General features: G+C 48.4%; 1 protein-coding gene across 1 annotated transcript in view; it reads left to right on the top strand.

Annotated features, from left to right (window-relative positions):
* nxn (nucleoredoxin) overlaps positions 1-22,584 on the top strand; it is a 52,168-nt gene that overhangs the window by 25,665 nt on the left and 3,919 nt on the right. The window contains exons 2-7 of the mRNA XM_080844735.1: positions 12,814-12,931; positions 14,666-14,799; positions 16,751-16,851; positions 17,445-17,551; positions 19,353-19,532; positions 20,149-20,273. Of these exons, the coding sequence (XP_080700861.1) occupies positions 12,814-12,931; positions 14,666-14,799; positions 16,751-16,851; positions 17,445-17,551; positions 19,353-19,532; positions 20,149-20,273 (765 nt within the window). The remainder of the gene's footprint in view (positions 1-12,813; positions 12,932-14,665; positions 14,800-16,750; positions 16,852-17,444; positions 17,552-19,352; positions 19,533-20,148; positions 20,274-22,584) is intronic.

Below are 22,584 nucleotides of genomic sequence, written 5' to 3'. Positions count from 1 at the left end.
ACTGGGTTAAAGTTGTCAAGGAATAGAAATCAATCAAGAGTTTGTACCCTGTAATATAAATCCATTTGGCTGAAATGATAGGGTCACCACATAATCTTCACCAGTTTTTCTTCCCATTTTAATGCGTAGTTGTGTTTTCGTGATTTGGACTTGTGGGGTCTTTTACCATGATTTGTAACTCACGCTCAGTCATTTCTGTGGGAATGTGTCTGTGCTTAGAAGAAGGCGTTAGATTCATGGCTGACATGACGGTTGCATTTCTCACTTGTTTTCCCCAAGCGCTCGAGCTATGGAAAACTCTAACCACGCTTTCGCTGATTGCACTCGTATAGCAACAGCATGTCCCTGCCAAAACCAGCCGCCAATCCATCCCTCACATTTAGTTTTTTCAGTTAATGACACTGTTTACAAAATAGCAGTCACACATACCGTAAAACAATTATAATCGTTAAATGTATTCCCACATCATCTTTACTGTGCTCTTAGTAAAACCTTCAAGTATGTTTAGTGGGGGGGGGGGGAATTCATTCAGTCATTCAAGGGGTATTAGCTGTTTTGTCATTTCTGTACAAGCCAAGTAAATGGAGTTTGCCTGTGCTCTTCTTTACCCCTTCATTTTGGCTCCAGTTGTGCACAGGTTTCCTGTAGCCTGCCCTGCGTGGAGGAACTCCTGGAGCGGCTCCAGCTGCTGCTGCAACACAGAGTCTCGGCTTTCTCCCCCGAACAAGGCTCCTCTTCTGCAGTCAGGAGGGGAATCTCTGGCTCTGCCAGACAGGAACATGGAAGCCACAGGGCTTTAGGGAGTGTTTATCCACCTCTGCGTTTTTATTGAAACAATGCAGAGAGGTCGAGAGAGAAAGAGAGATGGAGGGAGATGAGCAGATGCAGCAGAAAGATTAGATGACAACCATTGAAGGTGCTTGCAAATATATCGGCTCCTGATGAAAGTACATCCTGTCCTCAGTTAATATTGTTCCATGCCTGAAAAAAAAAGTGTTTCTGTCATAGCACAAGGCGATTGGCTGGCTTTGAGGGAGGTGTAATTCCCCTGCCAGATTGCATTTTACCGTGGCATTAACACTCACTCACCTTAACAAAGTCTGCACTTATTTAAATCCACAGGACAAGGGAAAACAGCGCTTTCCCCCCTGGAGGACCCATGTCAAATTACGTGTTTGTGATCCACTACATGGTAACAGTTGTGATGTCATACCCCAGAGGCAGAGGCAGAGAAAGTGAGTAGTGTTGGAGAACATGATGCTTTGCCACAGGGCCAAATCACTGCAGTGTTAGTGAAACATTGTGCTGCTGTGAATTGAGACCAGAGGTTGATTTACTGTGAATGAGGCCAGCGAGTCAACTGAGGACTTATGAAGGAACATTAGAGGGGGGTGATGCTTGGCTTCAAGGAAGAGAAACAGTGAGACAGTGAGAGTGTGTGAAATAGAGAGAGAGAGAGAGAGAGTGAGTGGGAGAGCTAACCTTTGTAAGTGGCTCAGATTTGCGTCAAACTTCCACGTCAGAGTTTTTTTAACTATATTTTCCTCCACCCTTTGTATGGGATCGGATGAGGGGCAGCTCTAAATGCCTTGCTTCACACTGTATGTATGATGCCACTCGTGTGCAGTCATTTCCTCTCCAACATCACTTTTGGGAATTCCAGGAAAGGCCATTTGTCTTCAACGGCTATGTTCATGTTGCCTCTCAGTAAGAGCACTGCCCAGAAAATCCGAAGTTGAGAGGAAGCAGGGGGATGTCTGGGCTAACTGTGTCGTGTGACCTTTGACCTGTGAACTCTGACCCCATTGGAAGACCTCATGTCTGCGCTGACTTGATTGTGGTGCCGGGACCCTTGGTGTGCAATCCATCTTTGATGTTTGGCCTTGTTAAGTGACAAAGGTCTTGCGCCACCACTGTGAATGTAAATACTCCACACAGGCCACTCCTCCCACCCTTGCACTCTCTCTCCCCTCTCTCCATCTCTCTCCCTTCTTCCACTCCCTCTCCTTCTGTGTCAGAGAGAGAGAGAGAGAGAGAGAGAGCTGACAGTCTTACAGGATGGGAGGTCTTTGAAGTTTAATACCGGTGCTTATGTGAAGGATCTTCCCAGTAACAGTTTCACTGGAGGATGAGAGAGGTCACTGACAGACAGATGGATGGAGCTGCTTTGAAGGCCATGGTTTTTCTGGGCTGGAGTGGAGTGGAAAGCCACTGGCCTGGGCCATGTCAGTCAGTCAGTCAGTCAGTCGACCCGTGAGGGGATGTGACCCAGAGAAGTCTGCTGCTCAGCTGTTAGTGGGCTTCCCCTCTAACCAACACACACTGATGGACACACTCACACACACACACACACTCACACACACGTCAGTCTTTGCCTTATGAAACCCAGGGAGTGGTTGGGAAGAATGTACAGTCACTAACACATAAATCACTTGGTCTTACAGAAATCAAGTTCACTGTGGTCTGTTTGATTTTTAATTTAAGTACTTTTCTCTTCCCTCTTAATGTGGTTATTTTTTAAAGAAGCTGAAAGAAATGTGTCCAGCGATGCAGGGATTTTGTGTGTGTGTGTGTGTGTGTGTGTGTGTGTGTGTGTGTGTGTGTGTGTGTGTGTGTGTGTGTGTGTGTGTGTGTGTGTGTGTGTGTGTGTGTGTGGGTTGGCGAGGTTTGAAAGCCGCAGCTCCGATGCGAGGCAGTGGCCGTAAGCAGCTCTACAAGCCGGCCAATCCGTTCTTATCTGATTTAATAGCATATTGTCGCATCAAAGCGGATCTGAGAGACGTGAGCGTTGAGAGAGGGGCCAGCTAGGACGGCTCATGGTTTAGGCGGGGGGGGGGGGGGGGGGGGGTTGGATGTAAAATCAGGAGCAGTGCCTGCAGCGGCAGCTGAAACAGATGTGTTTTTTAATGAGTAAACAAGGAGAAAAGGAAACCGACCTGCCAGTACATTAAGATGAGAGCCTCCCAGTGAAACTGAAACATGTCTGACTGAATATATGAGCTTTGTAAAAGCCACGGCAGTTACTGGCAGAGACAACAGGCATCTATTAGGTTCAGATGTCCAAAACAGATCTGTGTGTGTGTGCGTGTGTGTGTGTCTGTGTGTGTGTGTGTGTGTGTGTGTGTGTGTGTGTGTGTGTGTGTGTGTGAGAGAGATCCCAGTCATGGTTAGATGAAACACAACCTAGCCATGCTCCTCTGACTTTCGGTGTGCCATTCAGGTTTATAAAGAAGTCAAACCCCCCCCCCCCCCCCCCCCCAGGGGTTCCGTGGAGATTTACGAGGCCCGTCGTGGTGTTGCCCTGGAGATTCCATGACAACCCACATGCTTTATGTCTTGACCCCTGGGATCACAAAGACACTAAAAAAGAGCTAAGATTCACTCTGGCCAAGATGGATGGCTTCTTGGTGGTTTAGGGTTTTTCATTTCAGGGCTGTGAAGCCACCGCCTTGAAGTGGAGGTAGTGTAGCCATCTTGGAAATCTTACATTAGCATGCTGGATGCATTCCACACATTTCCCATTCTTTAATAACCTCATTGCCAAGGTAATTTGCTATGGTTAATGGTCTATTAATGAGCAGGCGTTGGTATTTTTGTTCCCTGGAGAATGTTGAGAATGTTAATTTCCGCACAATTGGAAGGAACTCCATCTCGCCGCGTCGCCTCTAAGGCATTGGCTAATCAATCCACAGCTGTCAGGAAAACACTGATGGGAATGTGTGATAATGTCGCCCCGACAAGAGATTGTATCACTTCAAACACACACACACACACACACACACACACACACACACACACACACACACACAGGAACTCACTGGTGCACACAGCAGCGCTGAGTAGCACTGAGGGTCCTGTGGAATTAAAAGCACTGTTTTGAAGGGCCGCGTTTATTAGTCATCAAATATGGATGCTGCAGGAGGGGATCTGAGGCGAGAGGGCCCGCAGACACCACCTCCCCACGGGCCGGTGAGAAAGGCGGGGTCAACTCCAGGTCAGGAGAGGGGGGCAACAGTCGGCAGATGCGCTCTGCTCCACCACCGCCCACCCCACAACCCCCCCCCTACACTCACAAGGAAGTCATCTGCACCCTGGAGCTTAAGCTGTAGTTTCCTTTTTAATGACTTTTTAACCATATGCACATGCCCCCCCCCCCCCCCACACACACACACACACACACACACACACACACACACACACACACACACACACACCACACTTGAGCTGTAAGTCTGTTCAGCGTGTGAAGAACACATAAGGCAGTTCATAACAACACCAGCAGCAGCAGCACCACCACCATCTAATATGCCTTAAGAATGCGATTATGAATGATATGGTTCTGATGTGTGCTTGAGTTGAGTGTTTTTGTCTATGGGAAAAAAGAGGAGGGGAGGGGAGGGGGTTATGTCTTCCAGCCGCTTTGCCAGTAACCACTTCATACTGTATTGGATTACCTTTGCGCATGAAGGAGTGTGATATGAATTCGCTTTGGCAGGCGTCATGAAGTGAGGGGGGCAGGATGCATTGGGGGACCATCCCTCCCCCGTCCTGTAGCGAGGACGCCGTTGTGGCGAGGGTGCGATGCCAATCTGAGATGGCCCGCTGTCCCTGGCAGCCCTCAGAACTGGTCCAGATGGGTCAGCGCCAACTCTGGCACCGGTCGCACCGGGTGGAGAGACGTGGCAGGTCTCAGCACGACAGAGGCAGGAGGAGTCTGGTGGTGGACTACACACTCGCCTGGCTCTCCTCACAGCCGGATGACCGGGCTCCCTCATTTACACCTGCAGTTGCATGCCCACTCTCATGCCCTGTGCTGTGCTGCTCTGAATTTAGCATGCTAATCAAGCTATGCTAAGAAGTTGTGTTTTTGAGGGAGAATGTGCATATTCAATGTGCCGAGATGAAGCAGAAACGATGGGGGGAACGCTTTGTTAGATATCAGTCTATTTAACGTGATCAAGCTGGCCTCCTGACCCTTTTGTAATCAATGGGATTTAATCAAGGTATTCATTCAGTGTGATTAAATCAAGGTCAAAGTCCTAATTAGCAATCATCCACTCAGATAGACCCTACCTCTAGACACACCCACTACCTGTAACTTACTGTATAAAACAAGTGAACTCATGTTAGTATGTTGAAAGAACCGTTCGTGCAACATGCGTTCGGATTGTCCTGTAACGCTGGAATAAACGTATTTCTACTGTTGGACACTTTCCCGAGTTGAGTTCCTGAATATCTGCAAACCTGAACTTGGGTCAAAAGACAGACTCTTTCAGCTTGATGGTTGTACATCATGCAGAACATTGAGGAGGAGGTTTGAGAGGAGAGGTTTGGTGTGGGTTTATGGTTGCACATCTTGCAGAACATTGAGAAGGATGTGTGAGAGGAGAGGTTTGGTGTGGGTTTTATGGTAGTCCTCCTAACAGTGGGGGGACAAAGCCACCGATGACGATGCTGAGCAGCTATTGAAAGTGAGCTCGGCTGAGTTAATGTGTGGACTGAATGAGCCCCGTCTGGCGCTTTATGTAAACCAGCCCAGTGGCTCGCAGCATTGTTGCCATGCAGGCGGGAGAGAGACTGCAACCCGCTGGGATTGGGAAGGAGGGGTTGGAGGCGGAGGGTGGGGGTGGGGGGGTCTGGACGGAAGAATGTACCCCCTGCCGAAACAACCTTTCACCCCTCTGAGTGTTGAGGCCCACATGCAAGCTGGGTTTGGGCAAGACAATGGCACACATATTTCAATCCAGGGCTGCCTTTTAACTCGCTTACAATCCCCCCTCACTTTACTTCTCATTCTCTTGCTAAATAAAAATCCAGCTCAGCAGACCCCAAGCCTTAAAGGATCCACCATTTTGCATTAATGGCCTGCATTGAGAAAGCCGCTTTTGTATGGTGGGACTTACAGCTTGCGGAACACTTTGCTGCCTCTCTCTCTCTCTCTCTCTCTCTCTCTCTCTCTCTCTCTCTCTCTCTCTCTCTCTCTCTCTCTCTCTCTCTCTCTCTCTCTTTTTCACTCTTGCTCCTTTTCTTTCTGTTCCTTTCCTGGTCAGCTATACCGGCTTAACCCCTGACGTACTGGCACCTGTTTTCCTCGCTAAACCGCTAATTTATGACTGAATTACTGAATTATTAACTAAAAGCCTACAATGTGTTCGCCACTCCGTGACATGTCCTGACTGGGCGGTTGCCATAGAAACCAGGGCCCTCTATCGAAAAGCAATTTAGTCGGCATATCAGTGCGTGTGAGGACTCCTCCGCCAAGCGGTTTGGGCCAATGGCCAATGAATATTTTAGGGGATAAATATGATCTGGCAATAGCAGTGTGCATGTTGGAGAATGATGGGGGCTTGCAGAGATAGCGGAGCGCAAGAGTCTCACACGCAGGGACCGCCGTCCAGGACGTTCAATTACTCTCCGTAATGCGGGTCAGAGATGCGAGGCGCCGTCTGAGGCTGTGAGGGACGGCTAAGCGAGGGACCTGCAATACTCATCAAGAAACACTTAGATGAGATGGATTACACAGACACACATACACACACACACACACACACACACACACACACGCACACACACAGACATACACACTTACATAAACACACACTCAAACACACACACACACACACATAGACGCACACTAATATAGACACACACATACACTCTCACGCAGACTCACACACACAAACACACACACACACACACAGACATGCACTCACTCACACATACACACACACACACACACACACATGTGGTGAGGAGGGTGGGATTTCATCCAAAAAGTGCCTCATGTTTTGCTTGATGTCATCCCACATGAGGGACTTGGTTTCCTTATAGGCAAAGTGAAGGCCAGAGTTTTGCTAAGCCTGCTCCATTATATCTTCTCCTTAACTGAATGCAGCAGTAAAACCTTAATCAGATGCAACAATAATGTGTTTGCTCAGACTTTACTGTGGTCCTGTTGTCTGCTGTGGTCCTGATGCCTGTGATGTTTAAAGTTGTATCCCTCCACCAGTAAGAAGTTTGTCTCTATTCCAGCTCAGGGTCTGGCTGCTACTCCGGTGGCTCTGCTGTAAACCTTTACTGCCTGCCTGCAGGGTCTGCTCTATAAAACGATCCTGTAAAATATGAAGGTCTGGCCGAGCATGACTGACCCAAGACCTGGTCCATCAGACCTCCATGACCCCCCCCCTCACACACACACACACACACACACACACACACACACACATCACACACCACCCCCCAAACCTAGAGCCATCCTCCCCCATCAGGGCCTGCTCTGAGATCACTGGAGAGAAGAGAAACGGAGGAGGGAACCCCACCAAAGTCTCCCTGGAGCCATGATGTCTCTTGTTTTTGTCTCTTGTCAAAGTCATCGGACATGACATGACTTTAATATGACATTCCACTAAACAAGCTTATTTTATAGCGGGTAAGCCAAACTTTTCCAACCTCGTCATAAAATGAGGTTGGGGTGCTCTCCAAAAGCTGTATAGGAGGCCGGCCTCCCAGTTTAAAACTCAACATGAGACGCATGTCTTTGCTTAAAGTGTAAAATCACATCAAACTGAGACATACGACCAGGTTTCCTTTCCAAGCAGACTGCGCTCTTTAAAAAATATGGAGAAATATGGAACGTATTACTGGCTTTACGGAGCCCTACACTGTACCAATCAGAACACATCCAATGTGGCAGTAAATCGTTCTGTCGTGAATTTAACTGCTATTGTTGGGGCATCATTACTCGCTGGTTAGTGCTCGTGTTATATCGGCATTTGGAACGGACCCAGAAAGGCTTGTGAAGACTGATTTGAGTGAATGTAGTGAAGTACACATATGCAAATGTGTTCATATATGTTTTGAAATTCAAATCTGTGGCGTTAGTTCATAAAACTCATCACAAATAAATATCACCAATTTAGATTAGATGCAAAGACTTGGTGTACAAGAGACCTGCACGGGAATGCTTCATATGAATACTGACACTGTATTGTGCTCGGGGCGAATCTGGCGTGTCTTTGAACAAGCGCTTCCTTTTAGAGATGGCCAAAAATAGTCCCTCTGCTGTTTTCATCTCTCTGTTGAAAAGGAACGAGAGCTTCTTCCTTGCCAGCAGAACCGTGTTACACGCGCTCTTTTGTAGGCCTCGCAGCCCTCTTTGTAAAGTAACGTGTCGTTGTGTAATCGTGGCTGACTCTGTGTGTGTGTGTGTGTGTGTGTGTGTGTGTGTGTGTGTGTGTGTGTGTGTGAGAGGTTTCTTCGTTGGTGCTTTGGCAGAGGTCTGGCAGGCCGGGGGCTGGGGTGAAAGCGGATCTGCGCGGAGTCAGGGGTAGGAACAATGAGCGCTGAATGGGCCGCTGACTGCAGGAATCTCTTCCACTTGAGATCCCTCAGCAGGACTCTCCGCTCTGCGGTCGGGGGGATGACAGGAGAACAGGGCCTTTGCACGGACAGCAGTTGACTCTTGGATGGATCCGGCCTTCATTTGGGCCAGGTTCGGTCCAAAGTCGGCTGCTAGCCAGGTTGGTTGAGCATTCCAGAGAGGCACTGGAGTCGGGGGAGTGTGAGTAACAGGATTGGCAGGATAGTTTCCCCCCCCCCCCCCCTCTCTTTTGATAGCTGAACCTCAGAATCTACACTAGTGCTGTGAGGCACAAGGGACAAGGGAAACTCTGCTTAATTATCCCTGTGTTAGTGATCTCTCCTTACAGCTGCTTCCTCATCTGTGAACAGTTCAGTGCAGTGAGCCAGTCAATGTTCACTAATGCAGTTTGTTACTGTGTGTGTGTGTGTGTGTGTGTGTGTGTGTGTGTGTGTGTGTGTGTGTGTGTGTGTGTGTGTGTGTGTGTGTGTGTGTGTGTGTGTGTGTGTGTGTGTGTGTGAACATAATTACTTGCCCAAGCAGCAAACACCACAGCATCTACCCCCTGGTGCTTCATGGAGTATGTTCAAGATGAACTCCATAGCCTCTTTCTCTCCCTCCTTCCTTTCCTTCTCTTCCACTCTCTCCATCCCTCTCCCCCATCGGGTCTCATGGGCATGTGATGTTGGCATCTTTTCCCTTTCTCCTCTTCTATTACCACAACCACAACTTTGACAAATCCAATTTCAAGCATGCATCTAGACCTGTGTGTCTGTGTGTGTGTGTGTGTGTGTGTGTGTGTGTGTGTGTGTGTGTGTGTGTGTGTGTGTGTGTGTGTGTGTGTGTGCGCACACACACTCGCATGCGTGGGTTTGTTTGCATTGTGTGTGGAGGGGATGGGAGAGGCTAATGGATTGCTAGTATGGATTGTCTGGACTGGCTCCATTCTGGGCCCTTAAATGGTTCCCAGAGGGGGGGATATTGGCACTCCTCTCCGTCCGGCGATGAGACAGCTAGGCCTCCAGAGGGTTAATGTGTGGTGCGGTGAGGAAGAGAGAGGTGAGATGATGAAGTAGAAACCTACTGGAAACTCTCCCCTGAATATCGTTGTTGCCGGAGTGTAGAAGTACTAATCAAAGTTATACCCTCTGGTGTCTGGGCCGTATTTGTCTTCATTATGAAGCTCCATTAAAATAGAATCTAGGACGTGTCTGCTGATGGGTGCCTAAGTGCTGTCTGTTGCCTTGCTGTAGCTCTGAGCAGATGCACGTGGCCGTGGATGGGGAGTTGGAGCATGGGAATGATTACATTGACCAATATGGCTTCACATTCCTGCTTGGCTCTTTCCCATGAGCTGGAGGGAGCTTTTCAGTGGAGGGGAGGGGGTGGGGGGGGGGGGGGGGGGGGAGGGGGTGTTGAGTCTTTGCCCTCTTTTGCTCCGGTGATTCGTGATGGATTTCTTTACAGAGATTGAGCAAACATGGACACCATCTTCCTTGAGAATATAAGAACATGTTGAGAGCTCTTGAGATGATGGACTCGAAGTGCTCGGTGAAGGGGGTTGAGAGGTGTCTCGGTTCTTTAAAACCTCTTGTGGACTCACATTCGCGTATTGACATCTAGGAAGATGTTAGTGACGGCTGGCCACCTATCAATCACCGTCTTTTTTTGGCGGTGTCAAAAATGTTGAAATGAGCTGATTTGAATGGGAAGGACGGGGTGATGGAGCACCTGTAATTACAGCCCAGCAATCAGCGCTTACAGGCGGCGCATTCCCTGCTCCGTGCTCCGCCAGTCCATCTCCACGCCGACTGATTTACTCCCCTCCGCTCCGCTCCGCTGTGAAGTGCTGCCAGACGGCTCCGGGGAGATCAGCGGGCTCCGCACTAAATCATCGGCAGTGAGAACACGCCCGGAGTGGGCTCCAAGGCCTCTCCCACCACTCCAGTCTGCCAGCGCGGGGCTGGGTGCTCTGGGGGCGCAGGCTGATGAGCGTTGGGGCTGCAACAGGCCTCTCTCTACCTCCTCCAAAACTGCATGCCTTGGGGGCTTGGGTCATAAACCTTTGCGCTGTGTGCTGTCTTACACGTCACCTTTATCAGAAAGTATTGGAAAACCAGTTTTTATTCAGAAATGTGATAAATAGATTAGTGCTGTGTTGGATAAAGTGCGACTTGGTGTTTTCACCACACAGGCTTAAGATTTCAGTTAAGTGTTCTCTATATTTAGACTAATCGTCTTGTAAGTTGATCCCAGAACAAAAGGATTGGTCCAAGTAGGGGATAGAAATATCAGGGTGGATTTCTAACAAGTCCTGCCCTCCTCCCAACTACTCGCCTTACTCACACGCCTTATTCCACACATGTACAAATATCCTCCAGTATGTCAGTCACACAAAGCAGTGGTCTGATTAAGAGTGGAGAGAAGTTGTTGCTTTGCTTTTTTTTTTTTTTTAAGGCAGCCTCAGCTAACGGCCTGGAGTGAATTTTCCAGAGTGGGTGAGATGTTTTCCAGGCTTGGCACTGATGATGAGCTCTCAGGGCTGAGAGAGAGAGGAAAGGACAGAACGAGAGAGAGCGAGAGGGAGGGAAGGAGGGAGGGAGGGAGGGAGAGCAAACACAGAAGCAAGCGGCTGAGCTGTTGACCATGGCCAGGCTGGAGGTTTGTGTTGGAGTGGCTTCCACATGCTGGTCCTCCGGCAGCCCCGAGCTGCTGCTGTCTGCTGTCAGACACATTCTCTGAGGACCTCTGGGACTGGGGAGGAGAGAGAGAGAGAGAGATGGAGGGAGAGCTGGATCAGCAGCGGTCTCACTCAAGTGTCATCCTACAGAGGTCATCACACAGAAATGGTGTCTGGCACTGAACTATGGTCACATTACCAAAGAACACTCATACTCTTAAAGCCTCTTCAGCCTTCAAACATTATACAGACTTGTGTACACACACACACACACACACACACACACACACACACACACACACACACACACACACACTTGTATCCCTGTATTGCTCTCACACACACACACATACATTCCAGCTTTCATCACACTTACACATAGAAACACACATGCACACGTTCAGGCTCACGTAACATATGCACACACACACTAAGATATCTATCACACACACACACACAGTGCAGACACACTTCTCTGACCTGGGGGCTGATGTGATGTCATTGTTTTGAGTGGAGTGCAGACAGGAGTGTTAATCAGTCTGGTAGGAGACTGACAGTAATGGGGTTCTGTGCTCTTGAGGCCGTTCCCCAGGGTTGGTGCCCCCCCCCCTCCCCCCCCCCCCAGGACATACTCTTCATCCATGGCTGAAGACACACACAGACACAAACACACACCATTCCCACTCCATTTACATATATTAACGGTGTTGGCAGCATCTACGTAGACATATTTTTACAGTTGGCAGAAAACACCTTGACACTGGCCAAGGAAGGAGAAACACCATATACCATATGCTTAGGCTTGATGTGATTGGTTAGTACAGTGATTAGTGACCTTGGTGTGGTGTAGCTAAAGTAACAGTAACACAACACCAGTTAATGCTAGTGCCTCATGCTAGTGATTTCCATATGGAGCCTTGCTGTTATGTGACTGGTGTCAGAACTCCTTCCATCATTGCTGTCGCAGTCTGTGTATGCATCTGTGTGTGTGTGCGTGCGTGCGTGCGTGCGTGCGTGTGTGCATGCCACTTCTTCAAGCATGTGGGTACTGATCAGACATGCGAGTACCCTTTGGAAATCAAATGGCATCAACAGTAGCGCGATCATAGCGACGATGTAACAGCTTCTTAGTGCGTGTGGACTTTTTCCCCCTTCCTCTAACCCCCCAACCCCCCACCGGTCCTCTTTCGTTAGCACCGCTTCATGCGCTCTTGTTCAGGAGATGGCAGGGAAGCGAGAGAAAGCACTCCTCTTGAATTTCCTCAGATGTCTGCCCGTTTAAAGTTGCAGTGGGACCCCGTGGCTTTGTGATGTCAGCCTCTGGGGCCACACTTCCCTGCTGCCTAATTCAACTTGCCGCATTTTGAAGTCCCTTTAACACATCACAGAGCGCTCAGAGTTGTTTTGTGTCTCATTTGGCACTGTCTTCCGTTCTCAGAAGCACAATAATAGCGGCGACAGCAGCCCCTTATGGGCGTTTAGGCAGCGCTGCTTAAAGCAGGCCTGAAAGTGCTGAGGTTTTTCCGCTCGCTGTGGAGATGAGTGGCGCTACATCGGCTGTTTCTGTTGCTTTGTTCTACATTGTGTGCTGTGTGTACTGTTCCCAGAAGCCTCATGTCTTTTTTTCTGTTTTTGCTCTTTTTCCTTTTCTTCTTCTTCCTTTTCCTCTGTCTTTTGTTCTCTGCCTGTCCCTCCTCTGCCACCTATTTTCTCTCTCTCTTTTTTCTCTTTCTCTCTCTCTCTCTCTCTCGATCACTCTATCTCTCTGTTGCAGATGAAGCTGTGGAACAAATACAAGGTGACCAGTATCCCCTCGCTGGTGTTCGTGGATGCGACCACGGGGAAAGTGGTGTGTCGAAACGGCTTACTGGTGGTGCGAGACGATCCCACAGGTGGGAGAAAAAAATTTGCGCTTCTCTCCTCAACACAGCAATCCATCCAGTAACCACCCATACGGATCATAAGTTATAATAATAATAATAATGATAATAATTTATTTTATTTTTAACGCACTTTTCATTCCAAAGAATCTCAGAGTGACTACAAGTTCCCAGTTGTTTACTTACTGTTGGTTTCGCCAGTAGCTGCTTTCTTGTTCAGAAAATCCAATGCAGTGCAGACACATGAGGCTCTGTGAAACCTGTAGTCCCTTAGCCTGCACAGCCTAGAGTTATGCTTAGAAGCAAGAGCAGGCTCACATTCCACGGCGGGTGGAGGGGCCTGTCATCGGCATGAAATCTCAATATTTTGACACACAGCTTCTGGAGTCGAATGGAGACTCAGGGTTGCAGGATGCAAGACAGGCATTTTTTTTCTTTTTTATCATCCTGGGCTTCAAGCGCCAAGATGGGTTGGGGAGGGGGGTAGAAATAATTACTGCATCTCTCTGGAAAAGAATGGAATGGATTTCACAGGAGGGGAGAAATGACAAGATCTTTCCCAGCATAATGAATTCCAGCCGCATCAGTAATGTGGAATCATCATCTGCATGAATCATTATTAAGCTGCAGCTCTGACCTAGGTTGGTTGGAAAGATAAAGATAAATGTTTCTTTTTCTTTCCCCCTTCTTTTTTTTTGTCATTTATCACCGATATCATGTGTTTGAAGAATCTTTTCCCCTGAAGCGTAAAGGTGGTACTGCAGCCCTTAAATTACACCAGCAATAAACATGGGCAATGGAAGGGATGGCCTGCAGCAGACACGTCCTCCCTTTCACAATTACACCCTCTGTGAAGGCACGGAGAGCCACTTTTACTATTATGTTGGTTTTTTAGTAGCTTTAAGCAATGATTACTGAGGAATACTTAAGCTGCCTGTTTTTCAATTCCAATAGGCATCATTAAAAACAGATGCGGTGAGAAAAGAATGTCTCTGAGACTATCCTGTACTCTGTAATCAGAATAAAACCATTGGGATTCAGCTGTGTTCTCCAAAAGAGATGAGGATCTGAGTGGGACCATTAGTGTGTGTGTGGGAAGGGATGACTCCTGGCTTTGTCTGGTGGATGTAACCTGAACCGCTAATGAACCTTTTAAAGGTTTCTTTTTCTTGTCTTATTGGTTCTTCATAAAAGCTCCAACAGTGTATAACACAGACAGAACTGAAAAAGAGCATCTTGGGAAAAGAGATGCACAGCTGGCCGTCTCTTCCAACACTCGACAGGGGAAATAAAAAAGAAAAGGAAAAAGGAACCCAGAGAAACCACAGGACCCTGAGCTGTCGCTGAAACCCCATTTCAGATTTCACATCTGTGCCGACCTTGCATCTGTCGCGCAGCCTCCCCACGCCGCCCAAGCGCAGGCTGGAACACAAAGACCTTGTATGATGGCCGCTGTGTGGTCACAAACGCGTGTATGACAAACACAACCCCCCATATGCATGTGTTTAATCACTAATACGACTGCCAGGAAGGGGGCTGGTGGAAGTGGGTGGTGGAAAAGGAGTCCTGGGCTTTTAATGGAGGCAGTAATCAGAGCTACCTTTCTCTTTCTCTCTCTCTCTCTCTCTCTCTTTCTTTTTCTCTCTCTCTCTCTCTCTCTCTTTCTCTCTTTCTCTCTGTCTCTCTTTCTTTTTCTCTCTATCTCTCTCTCTCTCTCTCTCTCTCATGGCCCCTGTGTACATTCAGGTCTGGAGTTCCCCTGGGGGGCCAAGCCCTTTGCGGAGGTGGTGGAGGGACCCCTGCTCCGGAACAACATGCAGACGACAGTGAGCACCGGCCTGCAGGGCTCCTACGTTGGAGTCTACTTTTCAGCGCACTGGGTGAGGAGTGTGTGTGTTTGTTTGTGCGTGTGTGTCTGTGTGTGTGCGTGGGAGAGTGAGGTTGACTGGAGGCTATTCAAGTATCTGAATAAGTAAAAGTTTGTGTGCATCAAGGGGCATTGAATTTAGAGCTGTTGTTTCACTCAAAGCAACCAGGCTATCTAGAGCAATTACCCAACTGATTGGCACTACCTTTCTGGCTTATTACTCTCTATCCCCCTTTTCTGTGTGAGTGAGTGTGGGTGTGTGGATAGTTCACAACTGGTATTAACATGTGTCTTGGGTGATCCGATCACAAGGGCAGCTTTAAAGGACATCAGTTCACACCCAGAATGCGTCTCCACATGAGTATTGGGTTACCACTTGTGATCAGATCTCACTTCCCAGCTCTATCGGCAGATTAACACGTGCATCATTTCTGCTTGCGATGGCCAGATGCGTTATTGTTTTTAACGGGCGGAAGGCAGCATTAAGGGATTAGAATAGAAAATTAAGGATATTTTTTTAGGCCAAGTATATTCCGTATACTCCCCATATTCCCATTTGGGGAAAAAAGTGGTGAGTGTGTAGCCTCCATGCCCTTAGCCTACATGAATATTTCTGTTTGGGTCATTAACTGTTTGTTCACCCTTCAAATAGGTTTGCTTTCTTTATATAACATATAATAACAGGTGAGGAACGGGTTCTGTGTGTGTGTGTGTGTGTGTGTGTGTGTGTGTGTGTTTGTGTGTGTGTGTGTGTGTGTGTCATGAGCCTGTTCCAGCAAATTCATGACCACGTCAGTGAGAGAGAAAGAGAAGGAGAAATCTGTGTGTGTGTATGTGTGTGTGTGTGTGTGTGTGTGTGTGTGTCTGTGTTCAGGATTAATGAGATGTTTCTGCTGCCTAGCAGGTCAGCCCCCTGGACCAAACATGACGCATTGTCCACATTTTTCTCTCCTTCTCCTCAAAGCTGAAGAATGTATGCTTACAGACAAACCACAAAAGCCAGCACACATATATTTGTGTTTATTGTCCTAACACCAGATTCTTTGTGTTAAGCCATGTGAAGCTACCCTCTATTAAAATGAGATAGGGAGAACAGATGAGAGAGAAGGAGAGAGAGAGAAAGGGAGAGAGAGATGGAGAGAGAGGGGGGGAGCACAGTTACGCGGGTGAAAGGTCCAGCACCTGGCACTGGTGTTGTTTTACTGCTGGTGTATTTGCCTTTTTTCTCTCTCTTAATGGCCTCAAGTAACCTAAGGCGAGATGATGGTATTACTCAGTGTTTGTGCGAGGGAGTTGGGGGGGGGGGTGGGGGAGAGGGCAAGGCAGAGATTCAGTCTACATGAAGATTAGATTTTTCTATGCTCAGCTGGCACCCTGTCATGCCAGTCTAATGCCAGTGCCTACCCTCCTCTTCCCCCCCACCCCCCACCCCCACCCGTAGCTCCTTTCTGCTCTGGCACAGTGCTGCTGCCCCTAATCTTTTGGGACTCAAAGACTCACAGCTACACACGCCTGACAGGGAACCATGAAGTCATCGTGGCTGCCTTTCTGGCTGCACTAAACATCATACACATGTCCACACACACACACACACACACACACACACACACACACACACAAACATGCACACACACACATAACCGCAGCACAAATGCCTGAGAGCCACGTAAGAAGCATTTTTAAGAGCTTTTCCAGTGCTGTTTATGCCTTTTGAATGGCTGAGGAAACAAAAGCCAATCGTCTTTCTGGAGTCCTGTGTGGGTGGAGGAGGGGGGGTGGTGGTTAGAGATGCATTAGAGGATGCCGAATTAAAATAGAAAAACAGGCCAGGGGCTAGACTGACCTCAAGCCTCTGAAATGTACTGTGGCATTATCAGCTGCTGCTTTAGTGGGTGGTTTCGTAACCTGTGTGTGTGTGTGTGTGTGTGTGTGTGTGTGTGTGTGTGTGTGTTTAACTCTTCTAGTGCCCCCCTTGCCGCAGTCTCACCAGGGTGCTGGTGGAATCGTATCGTAAAGTAAAGGAGTCTGGACAGAAGTTTGAGATTGTGTTTGTCAGCGCCGATAGGTAAGACCTGCCGATAATTCCTGACCTGCCTCAGGCTTGCGTTTGAAATGCGCAGCACACACGCTTGCTCACCAAACACCACCAGGCAAAACTCACTCCTCTCTCATGAACTGCATTTTAAATCGTTTTTCTTTAATCATACGCTTGTCTCCTCCGAATAGTAAAAGGTAGCCGTCTGTTATCCTCTCCACGCCTATTAGCCTTAAGCAAAGTAAGTTGGTGTCAACAAGACAAACAGAATGCTAATTTGATACTTGCCCTGTTGACAACAAACCTCCTGAAGCAGAGATGGGAGAGGCCCCAAGCCATGCCTCTCCTCTTCCAAATACATAGTTAATCCCATGCTTTGAATCATACCACCGTGAACAGTGACTACTGTGTATTCCTGAATATATGCCAGTAGAGCATGATGGTTTTAATCAGGAGGTGATGAGGTTGTCCCATAGGGAACACAAATTCAGTTTGACTTCTTTCCTCTCACTTGAAGGAAATGAAATAGACGGGTGGGGTAACAGCGTAAATGTTATGTGGTGCAGCCCTTCGGAAATCTTCACGCGACAGTGACACGTGTCCTTGCTTGTCTATGTGTGCAGGTCAGAAGACTCGTTCACACAGTACTTTAGCGAGATGCCCTGGCTGGCTGTGCCGTACTCAGATGAAGCCCGGCGGTCACGGCTCAACAGACTCTATGGAATCCAAGGTAAACCCCCCACCACCGTGCCACTGTGGGAACATCCCTTCATGCCAGACCCAAACACCCACAGCATGAATTTATCCACTGCCAGTGTGGATCCTAGTGGACTCCGCACCAGATGGTGATTTTTGTTGGTAGAGATTTTTTCCGGGGTGAAAAGTAAACCAGACTGTATGCATCCAAACCCTGAGCTACCAGAAATAACCTAACAACATGAAAGTGATAGTGTCTGCTGTGACAGCACTGCAATTGCATGTCCCCTCAGAATGGCGCTGTTGCTATAGACACCTTGTGGAATGTGCCTGTTAGGGTTCCCATCTGCAGCAGGGAGACGGAGATGGAAGCGAAGAGAATCATTGTTTGGCATAATGATGTGCTTTATGGGATGCCACAAGGCCAGTCTGTCCACTCACAGAGCAGCCAGCAGCCAGAGCGAGAGGCTTGAGGAATGTGGGCCAGTAATCAAGTTTACTCCTCTGGCTCATTTTCTACCCTTCTTTTCTCTCCTCTTCTCTTCTCTTTTCTTCTTTTCTCTCCTCTTCTCTTCTCTTCTCTTCTCTTCTCACTCCTCTCTTTGTCTTTCTCTCTTGCGCCATCATATTCTGTCTCTGCATGCTGGTTGCTCCACTCTACTCCTCTTGCCCTCTTTCCCCCCTCTCTTGGTTCCTTCTTTTTCTCTCTTCATCGCTCTCTCTCTCCCTCCCTCCTCCTCCTCCTCCTCCTCCTCGATCTCCCAATGGGGGGGAGTGGGTATGCTGTTTGGCTCTCTGCCTATCCAGACCGGAATGTGCGGTATGTGTCCAGAACAAGCTGATACTGCCCCTGACTCCCTACCACACACACACACACACACACAAACACACTTCATTCTCTTGCTTTCTCTTAAACACACACACACACACACACTCACAGTCACCGTCTTCTCTCTCACACACAGGTACATATACACACTCCCCCTCTGTTAATCTTTTTTATCTGAGTCTGGCTTAACACACACACACACACACACACACACACACACACACACACACACCACACACACACACCACACCTTAGCTAGCCTGTGTCTGTCTCTGATAAGGGCTGTTAATACTGTGGTGAGATCCTTATCACAAAAGGGCTTTTGAGAGAGAGAAAGTGGTGAGAAGAGGAGAAATCCTGTCGAGCTTCAGACACAGCAGGAGTTTTACAGGCTGAGACCTAGAGGGAGAAGCCTGCACGCACACACACACACACACACACACACACACACACACATACACACACACCACGCAGCCAAAAATCAAGCCTGGCTAAGTCAGGAAGCCCTCTGTACCAGAAAACCACTGTCTGTGTGTGTCAGTTTGTGTCTGTGTGTGTGTCTCTGCGTGTGTGTGTGTGTGTATGTGTGTGTCTGCTTGTGCTTGTGTGTCTGATCCTGGTTCTTTGCCTGACACCCTGTTCCTCCTTTCCCTTCATTCCCTGTGTTTATTCCTCTGCTGCTAAAAAAAAGACCAGAGAAGACCATAGACACCATGCCAAGATGCTATATATATCACGCCAAGGCCACAGGTGTTTCTAACACACATGCTTCTGGAGAAGTAGAGAGAGGCTGGTTGAATTTGGCTGATGCGGAAATGTGTGTCACTGGATGCAGTTGTGTTGCAGTTGAAAAAATATGAGGAAGAATCTTTATATATGTGTAACTGTATAACTGTGCAAAATATGATACTTCCAGTTACAAAAGAGAGTACTTTCTTCTGATGTGGAAAATGGGAAGAACCTGGCATTCGCGACACCCCACTGACACTGTCACTCCTTTCCTCAGGTATCCCCACTTTGATCCTGTTGGACACAGAGGGTCACATGATCTCGCGGCAGGGCCGGGTAGAGGTGCTGAACGACCCGGATTGTCGGCTGTTCCCGTGGCACCCACGGCCCGTGCTGGAGCTGACCGAGGCCAACGCCGTGCAGCTCCACGAGGGGCCCTGCCTGGTGCTGTTTGTGGGTGAGCAGCTGCTCCTTGAGACACCATCACAATGGCCACTGCTTTTGAGCCACGGCCCTCCCACCACTAAGTCAAGTTCTGGAGGAGCAGTCAGAGCTAATCCCACCGCCCCCCCACCCTCCACCTCAACAAATCTCCTGTCAATCAGTCAGTGCCACAGTACTGTTCAAGCAGAGTTCAAGCAGAGGGGGCTACCATACAATTGCAGCCATTATAGTCCGTGTGGAGAGGAACTGTATGAAATGGATTCAATTTCAGACAGACCATCTGCTCCATAAATTGAAAATGAAGCAGAGAAGGAGGGAGGGGGAGTTGTTGAGGAGAGGGAGCCTGCCTGTAAAGATTAGAAATGATTGTTTTTAAAAGACACTCCCTCCTCTCTCTTATTTCGTCTCAGTTTTTCTTCTCACGCACACCCATATCCATACACTTTGTTATTCCCCTCGCTTTGGTTTGCTCTTCCTCTTCATGTTGCTTGACATTACCTGAACTTAATTTTCATTCTTCACATTAAATTGTTGTCAATAAACAATCTGCTCCTTGTTTCTAACCTAGTTCTCATTAGACCCTGTATGAAAGTTATCCTCATTCTCTGCTATGTCACTTTGTTCTTCAGACGCTGAGGAAGAAGGAGAGCTGGAACCGGCTAAAGAACTAATCCAGCCCATTGCGGAGAAACTGCTGGCCAAGTACAAGGCCAAGGAGGAGGAGAGCCCCCTGCTCTTTTTCGTAGCTGGAGAGGTGAGTGGCTGCTACTGGACATGTCTGCTGCAGCCGTATGCCCTAGGACGCTGCAGCTATTGTATGATGTGGCGTACAGAAGGCTGGCTGTTATTTAATAACATATACTGTTGTCTCGCTGCACTCCTCTGCAATAAGAGTAATACGTCACTCTTCCCTGCAGGGGGTTCCCTTCTTTCTCCATCTCATTTTTTAACTCTATTTCCTTTTTACTTTCCCTCCCTCTCTCCCTCTCTCTCTCTTTCTCTCTCTCTCTCTCTCTTCTCTTTCTCTCTCTCTCTCTTTCTTCCTCTCTCTCTCTCTCTCTCTCTCTCTCTCTCTCTCTTACACACACACCCTCACACTTACTCACACTTACTCACACATACACACACTCTCTCACACACTCACACACACACACTCACACACACACACACACACACACACACACACACGCACACTTACAGTTTCTCTGTAGCACATGTGCAGCATCTGGGTGTCCTTGTATATATTTTTTTATGGTCCAGGTATGAAGGTCCATCTGTTCTCACCACATGCAAGGCATCCTTGTGAAACGAGGACGTGCGTAACACTACTTGACGGAAAAGGAGCTGACGCAACTGTTTTATCGTTGCCTTTAATAAAGCTAATTGGGTTAGCATGCGGACAAGGGAAACCTTATGCTAGATGAGAGCCCGGTGCATTGCACGGTGTTGGTTACTGTCTGTGAATGAGGCCTATAGGGGAGAACACGTGAGTAGTGCCCAGTGCCAGGAGTAGCGTTACGTTTACTCTGTACTCTGGGTCTGCTTCTGCTCCTCAAACAGCTGGGCCTGCTTCTGTGTCAGGCGTGACATCTGCATACACACTCACATAACAGTGCACACATACACATTCCATATACACACATATGCGCATGGTCTCGCACACCCCCACAGATACACACAGCCACCCACACTAGCATTCATCATACGCACAGACAGATTCTCTCTTTCTTGTCTTTTCTATTCTTTCTGTCTGTCTGTGTCTTTCTCTCTCCCTCTCACTCCTCCTCCCTTTCGCTCCAGCCCCCACGCTGTGTCTGCGGTCTGCCCTGTGTTAGTGGGAGGAAGCCCCAGCGTTTCCATAACCCCTGTTATCTTGTGTTTTTCCTTCGTGACCTCTCCCCGGCCGGCTGAGTTAGCAGCCTCTGCCGCCATAATTACCAGATTAGCTCTCCCCCTCCCCTCGTCTCCCCTCTCTCACACGCTTCCCTCGCTCATCTTTGATCACTTCTCTCCTTCCCCTCCTCTCCTCTCTCTCACACTCTTGCCTCACACATCTTTGATCACTTCTCTCCTTTCTCCCCCCTCCCCTCCCTTCAGTCTCTCTCTCCCCCACTCACAGACACATATACACACAAGCCTATATGCTAGCTCAGATGGCAGTCACAATTTCATGGAAGGCAGTGGGTTGCACAGTAGGGGCTGTCAGGTGTCTTGTGTCACTGGTTTAGATTTTAGATGGGTTCTGCACATATGTGCCGGCAGTGGCCCCTTCCCCCACCCAACCTCCCCCTACACACACCCACAAACACATATACACACACTACCCCCCCACCCCACCCCCACCCATGGCTCTGTATGTCTGCAGGAGGGCTTGCCTGTGCTGACGCTCTAGAAATACCACTGACAGACAAACAAGGACTAAGTTTACATGTCAAACACGAGGAGCTCCGCTGAGACGTTCAGACTGGGGTCTCCTTCCTCCTCAGCTGTCTGGGATTGGGATTCTGTTCCACTTTCTCGTTGATACACTTTGCCATACAATGCAAATATAATTGCCTAATCATGACCCTGTCAGATGATCACAAGATGATCATTTTCAGTGTCTTCTTTCTTGTGTAGCTATGAATCATTTGGTGTACTTCAGAGCATTTTCTAATTTGTGGCACCCAACTGTCTTCCCATTTGTCCAAAAATGACCGTATAAAGTGTAGACATTCACTCATTAATTTTTTCAGTCATACAAATATAACACATAAAGTGCTTGTTTATACTATGAACGCCATTAACATGCATCGCAGAGGCTCCTTGTCAATACTGCCAACGTGTTATATCCGTCCACTGTACACAAGGACACTCACTACACGTTGCCTGTCTGGTGGGTAAGTGAGCCGACAGCACCAGCCCGGGGACTTCCCCATAACCCTGGGTGTCTGGTGGGAGTGCAGTCCTGCCCACTGAGCTCTTGAATGCTGCTATTGGGAGTGGCTGAGCGTAGGCCCAGGCCAGCTGCTGGGGTCTGTGTCCGTGTCAGTCAGTCAGTCAGTCAGTGTGTCTGCTGGGGTCTG

The sequence above is a fragment of the Sprattus sprattus genome (genome assembly GCF_963457725.1).
Source record: "Sprattus sprattus genome assembly, chromosome: 9".
Taxonomy (NCBI): domain Eukaryota; kingdom Metazoa; phylum Chordata; class Actinopteri; order Clupeiformes; family Clupeidae; genus Sprattus; species Sprattus sprattus.
Note: the sequence above shows the minus strand (reverse complement) of the source record. Positions and strands in the feature narration are given on the sequence as shown.